Here is a 16096-nt window from a genome sequence, read left to right on the forward strand (position 1 = left end):
TGTGTGTGTGTGTGTGCGTGTGTGTGCGTGTGTGTGTGTGTGTGTGTTGAGCAAAAAAAGAAAAAACAAACAAAAGTTGTATTAGGCAGGCAGGTTCGAAGAAGTGACGCGAAGGCGGAAAAGAAAGGTGGAAAAAGTGACGCGTTAACTGCTGCGTCCATCACCAAACCGGAAGTGACGTCGGTTTAAATTAATGCGAGACAATCGAAAAGAGGCGATGACTTTCAAAAATATCGGCGAAAAAAGCAAGCCCACCCTGAAGAAAAGTGGCCAGTTAGATATTTTTCGTCCGAAGGATCGAACTTCAAACTGATACAAATCCCGTGGAAATCCGTTGCCGCTGTCGATAGTTTTTGCGAGACATACAAACATACATTTACACGTAGAAACAGCTGTACATATATACACAAGTTTACATAAGCCAATGTAGGGAGAGAGAGAGAGAGAGAGAGAGAGAGAGAGGAAGAGGAGAATGGAGGGACGGGAAAAGAAGTATAGGTGTGCGAGAAATACATACATATATACGTACATATACGGTAATATGAAGAAAATTAACACTTAAAGAAAATGTGTTTTGAAAACATACACACATACATGCACACACATACACATATATCCACATATACATATATATACATACACATACATACGCATATATATACATATATTGACGTGTGTATACATATATATATACATTACATGTATATATATATATATATATATATATATATATATATATATATATATATATATATATATATATATATATATATATATGATGCTGCGTTGGGTGGAAGCATATTTAGTGAATTATTATTTAAAAGTTTTTAATATTATTTTTCTTCTTTTATCAAAAGATACTGTTACTTGCGTTATCATTTTTTTCTCATTGATTTTCTTGTATATTTGTGTCTGACTTGTGTGATTTCATACCTACGTTGTCTGTTATAAGTTACTATATAAACTACTCAACAGCAGCACTTTTTTCCCATTAAACACAGGATAATGCAACGGATCTGCACTTTCACAAACCCAGTATGTTGCGTATTTGTGAAACTGTTGAATAACGACCGGCTTCGTTGGTGGATTATGAAGCTGGAACACGTTTTTTCTGCCATGCGTTTTGAAAGAGACATTGAGCAGAAGCGGATAGCATTGTTGTACTCCAGCAACAAATCTAAGCTGACATTGGCCAAAGGTCGTTGGGATTAAGTCCAAAAGTATACTGACTGGGTTTCGATATGTTTTCAAAAGGCACATCTTCACTAAGAGCACAATGACCTTTAATAAACGTGATGCTTTACTTTACAGATAAACATATGTGTAGATTTTTCTTAGTTTCTATGGTGCAGTTTGGTATTTCTTTCATCTTCTAATTATTACATTTATATAAAGTTATATGTGTATTTATGATGAAATTTGTACCATACAAACCTTTTTTATCCTCATATTATAAGTGATATGATTTGAATCGACGTATGGTTTGAATCGACGCATGGTTTGAATCGACGTGTGTAGTGCGTTTCAAGATTGGTAAGACGCTCAATGTTACCATCGAAATTTTTTATGAAATCTTGGCCATTGAAGTAATTTGGGTTAAATAAACTATATACAGTAAATTTTGCTATTATGTATTAATTATATCAATGGTAATTATCCTCGTAAACGAAAAAACATATCCAACGGCACAGAATAGGTACATTTCGTACATTGCGTGATCCTCTCAAAAATATCATCTAAGGAACTATTAATAACATTCACAGTAGTTTGCTGCAATCCAGCAATTAATGAATACAAATAAACTTCAACTAATGGCTGACTTGTCTACTAAGTTTCAGTCATGAATATCTAACATTCCCTGTTTCATCATCGTGTAATATTAAACACACCTAGATATGACGTCCAAAATTCCCCCAAAATTCTCAATTAAAATCAGCGCATTATGATCCGGTGATTATTAAACCAATTCAAAATCACACCTCATATTGATGAGACAACCAGTAAATTATACCAGCATGTCATTGTCAATGAATAGCGATAAAAAAAACTGTGTAACATTGCTGGCTGGTGGCTTTGTCAAGTGAACGTTATGTGTATCAAATATTGTTAGATTGAATAATGTCTTTTGAATTTAATTTATAGTCCCATGCATCACATTTTTGTGAGTCACTCTGTATAAGTTAGAATATAAAAGGGTGACATATATTTTATCTGCATGAATATTTGATTACAAGGTCACATTAAAGTATTATTAACCAATAATTTAATCTAGCATAAAGTGTTTTGGCCTCCGTGTATTATCTATAGGATATGTTAGCATGAACGATTAAGAGAAAATAACGATTGATTTTCTCTTAATCGTGATGATATTTAATTTCTATGTCAAATGACTTAACCAGATAAATTCATCTACGTCGACAGTTATTTATGACTGTACCAAGATGCAGGAAATTTAAATGTAATATGAACAGACATCTCGCTGTTTACATCCTTACATAGAAGCCTGTAGACATGGTCCCAAATAATAGCTCGTTTGCGTTTAGGTGAAAATATATGTTTTCGGGGGTGAATGAAGAGTGACAAAATAGAGGTTTTTTGTCCTATTGTGTTTGTGCTGTTTAGATTTGTATTTTATATCGTCCCAGTGTTTCATTTCTTGCTAATAAATTTCTTAACTTTTCACGTTTGCTGTTAAGTCTTCTTCCCTTTTTTTATCAAGAATATTGCACAACATTCTTTTCTGTTCTCAGTTGCTCAATCTTTCAGTTCCACAATTAATTAAATAAGGATTCAAAATATATGATGAAATTATTCAAGTGTTTGAAATTGAATTAATCTTCATCTAGTTAATCGAAAACAAATTTAATCTGATTTTTTGACAGTGTTTGTGTGGATTAACTCAATGACCTTTTATTATTTCATTGGATTAGCTATTTTAATACTCAGCTCACAAGAATTTTAATGCGAATACACAATTTTAGATACTCGTGCATATTTGAAAAATAGTTTGCTGTATATTTCAATAATAAAGTTTTTCCTTTTTTTTTCTAATATATATATATATATATATATATATATATATATATATATATATATATTTATTTTTTTACTATAATAATTAAATACCTACAGACACTAGTGTTTCATCCTTTCGGGATTCTTCAGTGCAGGGTGTCACAATTACTACCAGTCGAACGATTCGAACCCCGCGACACGAGACATCTCTGGCTCGATTAGCGGAGACCGTATCCATTCGGCTACCATTAATCGTGTGAAATAGCGTTGAATTTTAAACATTTTAAATTTAAATGTTCATTACGTCAGACAGACAGTGATCAAGTCGTTATACGACGATCTACGCATAAGAGCTAAATTGACCGACTTTTATTCAACAGAAAGTGCTCAACTATAAGAAACGTATTTCTTAAAGGGGCTGTCATAATTATTTTTTTACTATAATAATTAAATACCTACAGACACTAGTGTTTCATCCTTTCGGGATTCTTCAGTGCAGGGTGTCACAATTACTACCAGTCGAACGATTCGAACCCCGCGACACGAGACATCTCTGGCTCGATTAGCGGAGACCGTATCCATTCGGCTACCATTAATCGTGTGAAATAGCGTTGAATTTTAAACATTTTAAATTTAAATGTTCATTACGTCAGACAGACAGTGATCAAGTCGTTATACGACGATCTACGCATAAGAGCTAAATTGACCGACTTTTATTCAACAGAAAGTGCTCAACTATAAGAAACGTATTTCTTAAAGGGGCTGTCATAATTATTTTTTTACTATAATAATTAAATACCTACACTAGACACTAGTGTTTCATCCTTTCGGGATTCTTCAGTGCAGGGTGTCACAATTACTACCAGTCGAACGATTCGAACCCCGCGACACGAGACATCTCTGGCTCGATTAGCGGAGACCGTATCCATTCGGCTACCATTAATCGTGTGAAATAGCGTTGAATTTTAAACATTTTATATATATATATAATTAAAAGATACGGAGTTTTTGCTTGTTTTATTTTTACTTTGTATAATCCCTGAATTTATTTTTATATTTTGTCCACGCATTTACTAAATCGCCCCAACACCCGACCATGATAAGATATATAAATTTTGACGTATATAATACTAAAAGTACTGTTAAAATAAACGAAATTTTAAAGACCCAAATGAAATAATCTGTCGCATGATGACGGGAATGTTCCGGTCAGAACCGTTCGATATACAAAATCAAACATATGGATAGAATTCATAAATCTGTAATAAAATTCTTTTAAGAAAATGTCGCAGATTGGAAACAGTAAAAAAGAAAATAAGCAAACATAAAATTCCATGTTTTTATATATATATATATATATATATATATATGAATATATATATGTGTGTGTGTGTGTGTGTGTGTGTGTATTAAGGTTATTAGAACAACAGTCTAAAGAGCAGAGTATATGTTAATGTATTAGTAAATTAATTAATACAATGAAAATAAAATAAAATAAAACATTGTAATGTAGATATATAATAAGCTATATAGGCGTATACATACTAGAGCTATTATTATATCGAGTAAGATCATTGATAATTTATAATTAAAATAAAAAATCGGTTTCACAAGGAAGAACAATTTGGATTTTGTTTGTTCTTCCTTGTGAAACCGATTTTTCATTTTTAATTTTTATTATAAATTAATGAAACAGCTGTGATGGAACAAATCCAGGAAATAAACGAAGGTTATAAAAAAGAAAACGAGAGTCTTTGAATTTTCAACAAAACTTTGCACTATATATATATATATATATATATATATATATATATATATATATATATATATATATATTTCTTTTTTATAACCTTCGTTTATTTCCTGGATTTTTTTCCATTATAGCTGTTTCATTGACGAGTGGGCAATTTTACGATTTATGTTTCCATAAAAATATCCTGTCCCAACCAACTTCTTCAGATGTTCATCCATTAGATTTTTACAACAAATGGTATATTTTTAACATGCTGGACATCGTATTACGTAAAAGGATTTCCAAAGCCATGCTTCCTCACTTCCTCCATCTTTTGGTGTTATGTAAAGATAGTTTTAACCCGTACTTTCCTATTTTTATTTTTTATTTATTATTTATTTTTGTTCTAATTTTCCTTCTATTTTCCTATTTGTTTTTTCCAATTATCATATAATTTTATATAATTTTATTCTTATATTTATGCGTGTTTATTTTAATATTGTTTTTTTTTTGCTTGGTGTTTGAATTCGTATTATATTACCCGATGCAGGGGAGGTCACTCTCGTGTTATCATTTTTTTACATCTAGAATTACCTCCCTTGCCTTTTTCCCTAATCCGCTCTAGTGCGTGAAATTAAATATCTGTTTCTGTGCAAACACCCGTAGTTTACATCTAATCGTTTGTTTAATAATTTTTCTTTTGGTATTAGTATATGGTAAGATTCTAATATATATGTATATATTAGGAAATTAACATAACCCCTTCTATATATCCCTTTTGTCAAATAATAAATTCTTAATTCGAATATATGTGTCTATATGTTGTTTTTTCAGAATTTAAAATTTAACAAGCAAACTTATATATATATATATATATATATTAATACAACTATATATATGCTCTTTATTACATAAACCAGTTACTCCCTGGCCCTGTCGGTGGGGCATTAGAATACGCCGACTGCCTTCTGCAGAGGGTAAAAGTCCCTCAATGGGGGTCCTGGATATGACCTTAAACTATATCCGATGGTGAGGCCCCAGCTTGCGGGCTCTGGGGAGTGTGGAGCCACCCTTTAATTGCCATTGCTCCCAGGTCCACTCTGATCCGGAGTGGTAGTACCTGTTAGGGTCCCAACTATGGGTTAAATAGAAACTGACTTGCAAAAAACAAATATATTCTATTAAAAAAATTTTCTTAAAAATCACCGGATTCGGCATTAAATAACATTAAAAAGGTTGATATGCCGTAAAACAAAAACAACCAACCAACCAGTTACTCCCGTCTGTCTTAAAAACTTTTTCCTAGGGCCACAACAGTATACATCATTATAAATGGCAAAGACTTATTTTTTTTATTTATCGTCGTTTTAGTCTATTCTCTCTTAGTAGCAAAAAGTGTTAATTATTTAAACGTAAATGTAAATTGTTTTAAATAGTAACTTTTACCTGAACAATTTTATCTCGAGCATTGAATTAAAACTTGAAGTACTTTCATGGACTTGGTTTATTGTCAACGTATAAAGTTGAACATTTCATATTTTTTTAAATTTTTATAATTGTAAAATAAACGATTTTTATCTCAGAATGTATTTAGTCTATTCCCTTAATTTTTATATAAGAGAAAATGACTAGAAATTCCGTTCTAAATCAAAGTATTGTAGATTTTCAACAACAGATGTTACATACAAATTCCATGTCAAGGCTAATAGCTACTCTTATGTAGCTTTCGAACAGCATTTAGGGCACATTTAGTCGTGATATCAAAATACTAAATTGCATCCTACGCGCACCGCTATCCTAATCGCAACATCTATAGAAGAATGAGTCCCTATTTTTCTCTCTAAATATATAGTGCTACCGCTGCTAGCAGTTGTCACTGGAACGAATTTTACACGTTCCACGGTGTCTGTGATTTCGCTGACCGTAACTGGCTAATACATACATAGACCTATCATAATCTTTCATAAATAATAAAGGCTCCCTCGCAAAATTTTCATTCATTCTGATTGGCTGAGCTCTGAAAATTCTCATGTTTCGGAATCCTATTCTTTCCTTTATAAACAAACAGTTACTAAAATTAAATTATGGCGTCACTAAGAGACATATTATTTCTCATGGCGTCAAGTTCATGCAGTGCTTAGATTATTACAGTTGTGTGTGTGTTTGCGTACTATACAAATCACTATTACTTCCTTTGTAGCTAACGGCTTTCTGTTCCCTATTATTCTGTGTGTACAATAGGTTACTCTTCACCTCTCTCTCCCTCTCTCTCTCTCCCTTTCTCTCTTTCTGTCACTACGCATATTTCCCTTCGCTATTGGTTCTTGTGTTCGTGTGTTCTGTTGAAATGTACTTGTAAAATATACACATTAAAGTGCTTGTAAAATATGCACAAAGCTGCAACGTGGCTGCGCTGAAGTAGTTTGAGCTTCGCCGATAGTGAGAAATCTATTAGATTTGAGATTGTTTATTGAACCTTGTCTGAGAAAAATACACTTGTGTTAAATATACCAGCTCAAATATAGAAAAATGAAAATTTCATGCATGGGCGACTGATGGTCTTGTGAAGATGTAGGATAATCGCTAATATGAGTCATTTTCTAGGAGGCTACCGAAAGCTTCTTTACAACAATGGTGATAATGCTCTCAATATTTTTTCCAATTTATGTCAATCGAGGAGTTTGAGGGATAGGCTCTCAGCTAGTTATTTATCATATTGCATTTCATCTGTAACGAGATCTGTCCGTCAATTAGTCTGTCACGTTCGGATATACCGGAAATTACCGATGATTCACGATAAAAAAACACTCCAAATAGTATTCATTTTGCCACATTTTTTTCATATTTCAAAATCCGTTAACTAAATTTCTTTTTATTGCAGATGGCTATATGGCGGATTTGGTTGTCAAATGATGGGTTTCTTGGGATTCTTTGGCGGAATGTCTCACATTTGGTTACTTTTTGCTTTTGGAGTCGAACGTTACATCGCTGTGTGTCACCGTGACTTCTGTGAGTATGCGAAACATTCATTAAAACTTTACGTCAACATTGTTTGGTGTTGTCATGTGGGGATAAATGAAGAAATGGTTCTTAGTCTCTCTTTTAATTTTTTGCTTTTTTAAAAATTTGTTAAATTCTCTTTCTCATGTTGGATGTATTTTTGTCGTTTATTTTTGTTTGTTAGAATATGTCACGGTAATTTGGAAATACGCATTGATTGGTTTGGATTATTCGGATTATTCAGACATTTCGCGTTGTTTCTATCGACCTAACAAGCTAACTTCTGCAGATGCATTACTTAAAAATTGCAAAGCTTTAAAAAAGAAATATAGTGAACAGTTTTATCAAACCCGGATACTTTTATGGAATTTTGAACTGAAGTCTTTATTTATTTAACTAGTAGAAATATTCAAGAAAAGGAGTTTCGTCCGAATAATGAAAATAATAATTTAGTAATCATATTCTCAAACAATTGTCAAATCTAGTTTGGGTGTAAAATTTATGGCGAATTAGCACATTTAAGATTTATTTAAACACTAAAATTTAAATGGCAAATTGAAGACAAGTTGCTATTTTAAAATTCGCTCAATAGTGCAGCGCTCAAATGCTAAACAGATTCTGTCGATTTGCATTAAGCTCATCCATTACGTATTGCAAAGCAAACCGATCGCAAATGGTAAGAAATATAAATGGTAAGAAATATAAATGCCCTCGTTCTAATATATACTTGTTCTTTCCCATATCGAAGGTAATACAACACTGTTTCCTCAATTCAAAATATGTTTTAGCTCATCATAACCTAGACTATATTATGCACAAATAATACAATTATACAGTTATAAAATGTAGAAAAAGTATATGTTGGATGTTTGCTATTATGTGATACTATCGACGTTCCCCAAGTATCAGAAAGTAAGGAAAACGAAACAAAATAAAAGGCCAAATAAGTTTATCAGCAGAACTAATGCAAGTAAGTTGTTCACCAGGGAACAAAGATAAGGCTGTATAGGTTCGTTAATCAATGTGTGGAAGTGATTTCTTACAAATGACAAAAAAAAGAAGGTCGATATTTTTACAGTTACTTTATGATCAGTTTTAGTAGTGGGGATTAGATTTTCTGACAATTAGGGACAATTTACGGACAGTATTAAGTTTGCGATGGTTGATGGCAGTTTCAAATTGAGGAGTTGACATCGTTGAAAGAAGGTAATTGTTGGAGCAGATTGAGAGAGCTTTAAAATATTGAGATGCGCTGACTAACCTGATGACTACTGTTTTGATAGATATACCTCTAGAGATATGGATTTTAGCGTGTAGAGGATCGATCGTGTCACGCATACACACACACACACAAACACAGAGTCAAACTGATATTTACAGAATGAGTCGGAGTTTTATTTTTTGTTTGTGTGTGTTTAATTTTATTTTATTATACTTTTGCATTCGTGTTTCCCTAGACAGCAACCATATTGTGAGACACCGACACGGCCAAAAGATGAAAGGAAGAAGATCCCGGAAATCGCGTTGAGGTTGGCGTTTGATTTTGAGCGGGCGAGATCGTAATATTAGATTTATAATATTAAAAAAAATGACATTATCAATGCTACGATTTAAAATGCAGCTTACATAAATTTGCAAGTATTTATAATTTTATACATTATCTATAAAAATGATTTCGGATATGTTTGTTTTGTTACCGTAAATACAAGAGAAATTGCTAAAATTTCTAATTTCATCAAAATATTAATCTCTTTATTAATTAATTTCTACGTTATGATTTTCCTTGCGATCCGGCAGATTAATTGTTCTCCCACCATAATAACATTATAATTAACAATAGACTAATTCCAATGTTCAGTAAGCGAAATGCAATAAATTTTTTGTAAAACTCCAACATTTTTCTACTTTGAGATTTTATATTTAGAACTTTTATTTTATTTTATATGACCTTTGACCTTTGTTGTGACCTTATTTTAGGTGATGCTTTATTTATCTTATGTGACCTATGTAATATCCGATTTCACCTTTTATAAGATTAGCCATATTTAGACTAATCTTAATGTTTAGACTAATCTTTATCATTAAAATAATAAAATCCTGCATTAAATAATGAAGAAAAATCCATCTCAAACAGTATGTAAATCCATAGCAATCTATCTTGCTTGATATTTGACAAAATTCCTATATATATATATATATATATATATATATATATATATATATATATATATATATATATATATATAACTACTTCATTTACTCACATAAAATTAATATACGAGAGTATAGATTTATGCGTAAACTTTAAGTATTTACTTCAAAAGTGCTCAATACGTAGGTAGAGCTAGTTAGTAATTTATAAAATATATATGACGATTAAGCTACACTCAATATTCGGCGTTTCATCAACTCTAGAATTCGTCAGGCTTATGCGCCCCCACTCTAGGATTCGTCAGGCTTAGGCCTAAGCCTGACGAATCCTAGAGTGGATGAAACGCCGAATATTCAGTGTAGTTTAATCGCCATATATATTTTATAAATTACTATATATATATATATATATATATATATATATATATATATATATATATATATATATATATATACATATATATATGTTTATATATATAGGATTTATAGGATTTATATATATATGTATGAATATATATAGATATACATACATATATACAGATATATATACATATATATACATATATATAGGATTTATATATATATATGTAAATATATATAGATATACATACATATATAGATATATATATACACGTATATATATATATATATATATATATATATATATATATATATATATATATATATATATATATATATATATATATATGGTGGCTTTCTTCAGACTTGACGCACTATGGTTAACCACTGTAATAGTGCCTGAAATTTTTGTGGTAAGAATTGCGAAATCTCCAACCGCACCTCTCCTGAGTCTACATTGTTAAATAACAGTGACAAGTGGAGGTTCCTGACTACTGGAAACAATGCCGAGATAAACGAAAAGCACATACAGCGCATAGAATCCCCAAATGTTACCCATCTGGAGCTAGCCAGGCTCAATGTTGCTTAACTTCTGCGATCTGACGATTATACCGAATATATATATATGTGTGTGTGTGTGCGTGTATGTGTCTAAAGGGGCGTTGCATTTGTGGGTGTGTGCATGTGTTTTCCTGTGTGTGCATAGGTGTAATATGCGTCAATGATGCATATATACTATTTACAGAAAAGAGAAGATTATTCTAACTTATGTTCTTGATTATAATTCTATCAATAATCATTAATAAATACACAAAACAGGTGGACTTTGTCACATTCTTTATATAAAATGTGCTTATATTCGGTCCAAACTGTAGCCGTTACGATGCGGTATTTCTGAATAGATGTGTTTTATTTATTCATTCTAAGGGAGCAGTTGGGGAAAATTTACATAGGTAGTATTTTCACATAAATTTACATAGGTAGTATTTTCACATAAATTTACATAGGTAGTATTTTCACATAAATTTACATAGGTAGTAGGACTGAGCTTATTCTTTCTATTACTAAAATATAAAAAATCGATCAGTTTATATATATATATATATATATATATATATATATATATATATATATATATATATATATAAATATTTGAAGCTATATTTATTCATTGCAAGGTCAAAATATCTTTTAATGTTAAGTTTTTAATATTTCTTTATGTTTTCAGATAACCAGATGCCTTCTCTTTATTACACAATTGTAATCGGATTAATGTACCTGTTTGGAACCTTCTGGGCAACTATGCCTTTACTCGGATGGGGAACGTAAGTATATATATATATATATATATATATATATATATATATATATATATATATAATGTATAAATTTATGTTTATATATTTCTTTGTATTCACCCCTAAAATAATTAAATGATATTGATAAATTTTTGAAAAAAATAATACGTAGCAGGGTTAATAATGCGGGTTGTATATAGTTTAATTTGAATTTAGACAAATGAGTCAAAGAGTGGATAGAATCCTCCATGAAATTCAGATACTTCCAAGTTTGGGAATTTTTTTAAGAATCGGTATTAAATATCAATCAATAAATATTCCCCAAAATTTTAATTTCTTTCGAATATTTTAAATGAACTTAGGGACATAATACAGGCACACCTTGTCATTTCTGCATTAAATGTAACTCATTGTTATTAGGCATCAGTTAAATAGGATTAACTGAATTTACATTTCACTTTAAAATCCATTAAGTTCAACCACGAACTTTAGACCTACGAAATAATGTAATGTATTTTGATTAAGATTAGAATAATGACTCCAAATTTATGAGGATGGCAACACTTACCGGCAAAAGCTGCAAAACCCTAACAGCGTCATATCTTTGTATCGAGCTATACATGTGACTGGAGACTTGTAAATTTGATTTTCATTAGAAACTTCCTCATTTCGAGGAAGTCTGTTAAACTCGTTTAGGGTTCATGTCGTTGCTTCTTTAAAAAAATATTTTAGTTAATAATAAAACAGAATGTTGTATTTCATTTTACCTATTTAACAGCCGGGGAAGCCGGATACTACATTCTAGTAAAAAATAAGAGCAATAAGCAGTAATTCAAATATCTGTCGAAGTATTTTCATTTAATTCATTTTTGTTGTCATCTGTTCATTTCAACAGTTATGGTCTGGAAGTTCACGGAACATCATGCACCATAAACTACATGGTTTCTGATGAGAGCTACCAATCATTTGTCATTTCCTTGGCTTTATTTTCGTTCGTGTTTCCCATGTTTTCTGGTTGGTATGCCGTCACTAAAGCTTGGTCCGGGCTCAGTTCCATCCCAGACGCTGAGAAAGAAAAAGACAAAGATATTCTGTCCGAGGAACAATTAACTGCCGTAAGTCTTTTGAATATCTTTCATATTTTAAAAAATATTTTCCCTTTATTTTTTCTTTTGCTACATCACTCGATGTGATCAATAAAAACGCCTTATATTGTATAATTGCATGTGCCTTGTGCTGATTTTGATTCCTATAATCGATGAAGTTATTTGATTTTTAGTCGAAATTCATGTTTGGATCATTTTTCATCATCTTTCATCATCTCATTAATATTTAGAGTAAAAACATTTATTTTAACTAATCATGCATTGTCTCTATTGTCAGAATCATTTTTTTTTTTATTACATTTTCACCCCAAACAAGGCAAATTGCCACTTTGGTGTAGGGGGCTACTGTCAGGGGCAACAACTACTGGGGTATTATGAAGGGATTTGGGCAGCAAGGTGTCGGTTCACGTTACACTTGAACTTCTGCACGTCAGTACTGTTGGGGAAGCAGGGACCTGGAATGTAATTCCAGGGTCTAGCGGTTCTGGGGAAGAAACTATTGGAGTAAAAAGATCTTTTACATCTAGGGATCTCTACAGTGTGGGGTGGGATTTAGCAGCCTGTCGGGTTTGTCGAGGGTGCTCACGTCGTGGGGGCACAAGTGATTGCAGTTCGTCAGAGCATTCACCACTAAAATACTTGTAGAAAAGGCAGAGGGATGCAACACTTCGTCGATGGGACAGAGGCTGAAGCTTAGATGCCAGTTCAGGGCCTATCAGGTTTGTGACTCTCTTTTGAACCTTGTCAAGGAGCGAGAGACTAGTAGCAGATGCACCAGCCCAGATGTGGCAGCAATACTCCATACATGGGCGAATGGTGGCCTTATAGAGGTACAGGATACTTTTAGGTGTTAGTAGTTTTCTAGCACGGTAGAGAGAGCCCACCTTTCTTGCAGCGGCCCTGGCAATGCCTTCAATGTAATTGTTCCAACTCATGTTTCCTGTGAACGTTAGGCCAAGGAGTTTGAAAGATGGACTCTCAGATAGAGTCGTTGGCCATTGCTATGGGTGGTAGAGAGGGTTTCCTGTAATTATTGAATGAAACTAGTTTAGTCTTGGCAGCATTGAACGCGACCAACCACTTTTTCCCCATTCCACTACAGATTGGAGGTCTTCCTCTAGTGTTTCTGCCATTTCTTTAGAAATGTGTTCATTCGTCTTCCTGTCGTGCCTGCCATAGAGTGTAGTGTCATCAGCATATATACCCATCTCAGAGGCAATGTTGTCGGGGAGGTCATTTATGAATATCAGGAACAATAGAGGTCCAAGGATAGAACCCTGGGGCACCCCCGCATTTATATCATATTGTTTAGATGTACGACCGTCGAGGACAACCTGGATTTTTCTCTCATCTAAGAAGGATTTAATTATGTTAAGTATTCTACCAGTGATACCGTATGATCTGATTTTACTGAGGAGACCCTCATGCCATACCCTGTCAAAAGCCTTAGATATATCTAGAGCTACCGCTCTGCCCTCCCCCGCTTTGTTCAGTGAATGGTATATACGTTCAGAGATCACAGTTAGGATGTCTGCTGTGGAACGGGCTTGTTTAAATCCATATTGTTTGTCAGTCAGTAGTTTAGCATCTGTAAGATGATGGACTAAAGCATGGTTAATTATGGTCTCAAATATTTTGGCAAAAAGTGGGAGGAGGCTAATGGGGCGATAATTTGATGGGTCTGTCCTTTCGCCAGAATTCTTGAATACTGGTACAACAGAAGCAGTTTTCCAACAGCCCGGAAAGCAAGCTTCATTAAGGCATTTGTTGTAGAGTTTGGAGAGAACTGGAGCTACTTCGGCTGAGCACTTTTTTAATAGCACAGCTGGGATAAGATCGGGTCCACATGCTTTTGAGGTGTCAAGGTTTTTTATGATAGCATGTACCTGAGCATAGAGAAATAAGGACGGAAATAAAGAGTAAATAGAGAACATTTTAAAGGCTTACAAATGGTTTTGAGAAACTTCAGATGATAGAGACTATCCGACTTACTGACAATCAGAAATAAGTTTACACTAAAATTGCAGCCACAGAAATTAGATATGTTCAGCGATAGAACATCTGTATGTATTATTCGGGGTATTTAATCGTAAATAATTCAAATTAATAATCATTTATCTTTTTATCTTTCTCGCGTTTCCTCTCTCTTTATATATATATATATATATATATATATATATATATATATATATATATAGATATATATGTGTATGTATATATATATATATATACATACACATATATACCTATATATATATATATATATATGGGCAACAAGGGCTGCATCATCGGCAAAGAGAAGGTCTCGAATCATATGCTCGAAAGCCTTTGTGTGGGCTTGCAGCCTTCTGAGGTTGAACAAGCTGCCGTCAAGGCGATATCAGATATAGATCGCATTGTCGTTGTCGTCAAGGTCTTCGGTTGCATGTTTAAGCATCATGCTAAAGAAGATGCTGAACAGAGTCGGTGCTAAGACGCATCCCTGTTTCACGCCGTTGTTGATGAGGAAAGGTTCTGATAGGTTGTTGTTCACTCTAATTTGGCCGCTCTGATTCTCATGCAGCTGAATAATCATGTGGAGGAGTTTTGGGGGGCAGCCGAGGCGCTCTATAATCAGCCAAAGCCCTTCTCTGCTCACTGTATCGAATGCCTTGTTGCCCATACCGAAAGAGCCCTGCATCATCTCACATCCTGCTTCTCAAAGGCTGCCCAGCTCTTTGGACTCGAGGTCAGCATGAAAAAGACAGAGGTCCTTCAATAGCCCGCTCCTCGGGAAGAGTACAACCCTCCCCACATCACCATAGGTGAAACCGAGCTAAAGACAGTACACCAGTTCACCTACCTGGGATGCACTATCACCTCAGATGCAAAGCTCGACAAGGAAATCGATAACCGACTAGCCAAGGCGAACAATGCTTTTGACAGACTATACAACAGAGTCTGGCGGAATAAACACCTGAGGAAGGACACAAAAATCTATGTCTACAGAGCCGTAGTACTGCCAACCCTTCTTTACGGCTCTGAGACATGGGTAACCTACTGCCATCACATACGACTCCTCGAGCGTTTCCATCAGCGCATTCTCCGCACCATCCTCAACGTACTCTGGTATGACTACGTCACCAACGTTGAGGTCATCCAGCGGGCGAGGACCACCAGCATCGAGGCTATGCTGCTAAAGTCACAACTGCGCTAGGCGGGGCACGTCTCCAGAATGGAGGATCACTGACTGCCTAAGATAACTCTTTACGGCGAACTATCCACCGGCCCCCGTGATAGAGGAGCTCCGAAGAAACGTTACAAGCACTCTCTGAAGAAGTCACTTGAAACCTTTCACATTGACCAACGCCAGTGGTCTACTCTTGCTGCAGACTGTGTCACCTGGCGACGCACAGTCCACCAGGTCGTCACCTCCTTTGAATTCTCTTGCATAG

General features: G+C 33.8%; 1 protein-coding gene across 2 annotated transcripts in view; it reads left to right on the plus strand.

The window, feature by feature from the left end:
* The window catches only part of LOC145284971 (retinochrome-like), a 106838-nt gene that overhangs the window by 84912 nt on the left and 5830 nt on the right, over positions 1-16096 (plus strand). For both annotated transcript variants that reach the window (XM_080134074.1, XM_080134075.1), the window contains 3 exons: positions 7629-7756; positions 11487-11583; positions 12452-12671. In XM_080134074.1, coding sequence (XP_079990200.1) covers positions 7629-7756; positions 11487-11583; positions 12452-12671 — 445 coding nt within the window. The remainder of the gene's footprint in view (positions 1-7628; positions 7757-11486; positions 11584-12451; positions 12672-16096) is intronic.

The sequence above is a fragment of the Euprymna scolopes genome, chromosome 9 (genome assembly GCF_053919585.1).
Source record: "Euprymna scolopes isolate OS-2025 chromosome 9, ASM5391958v1, whole genome shotgun sequence".
NCBI classification, from domain to species: domain Eukaryota; kingdom Metazoa; phylum Mollusca; class Cephalopoda; order Sepiida; family Sepiolidae; genus Euprymna; species Euprymna scolopes.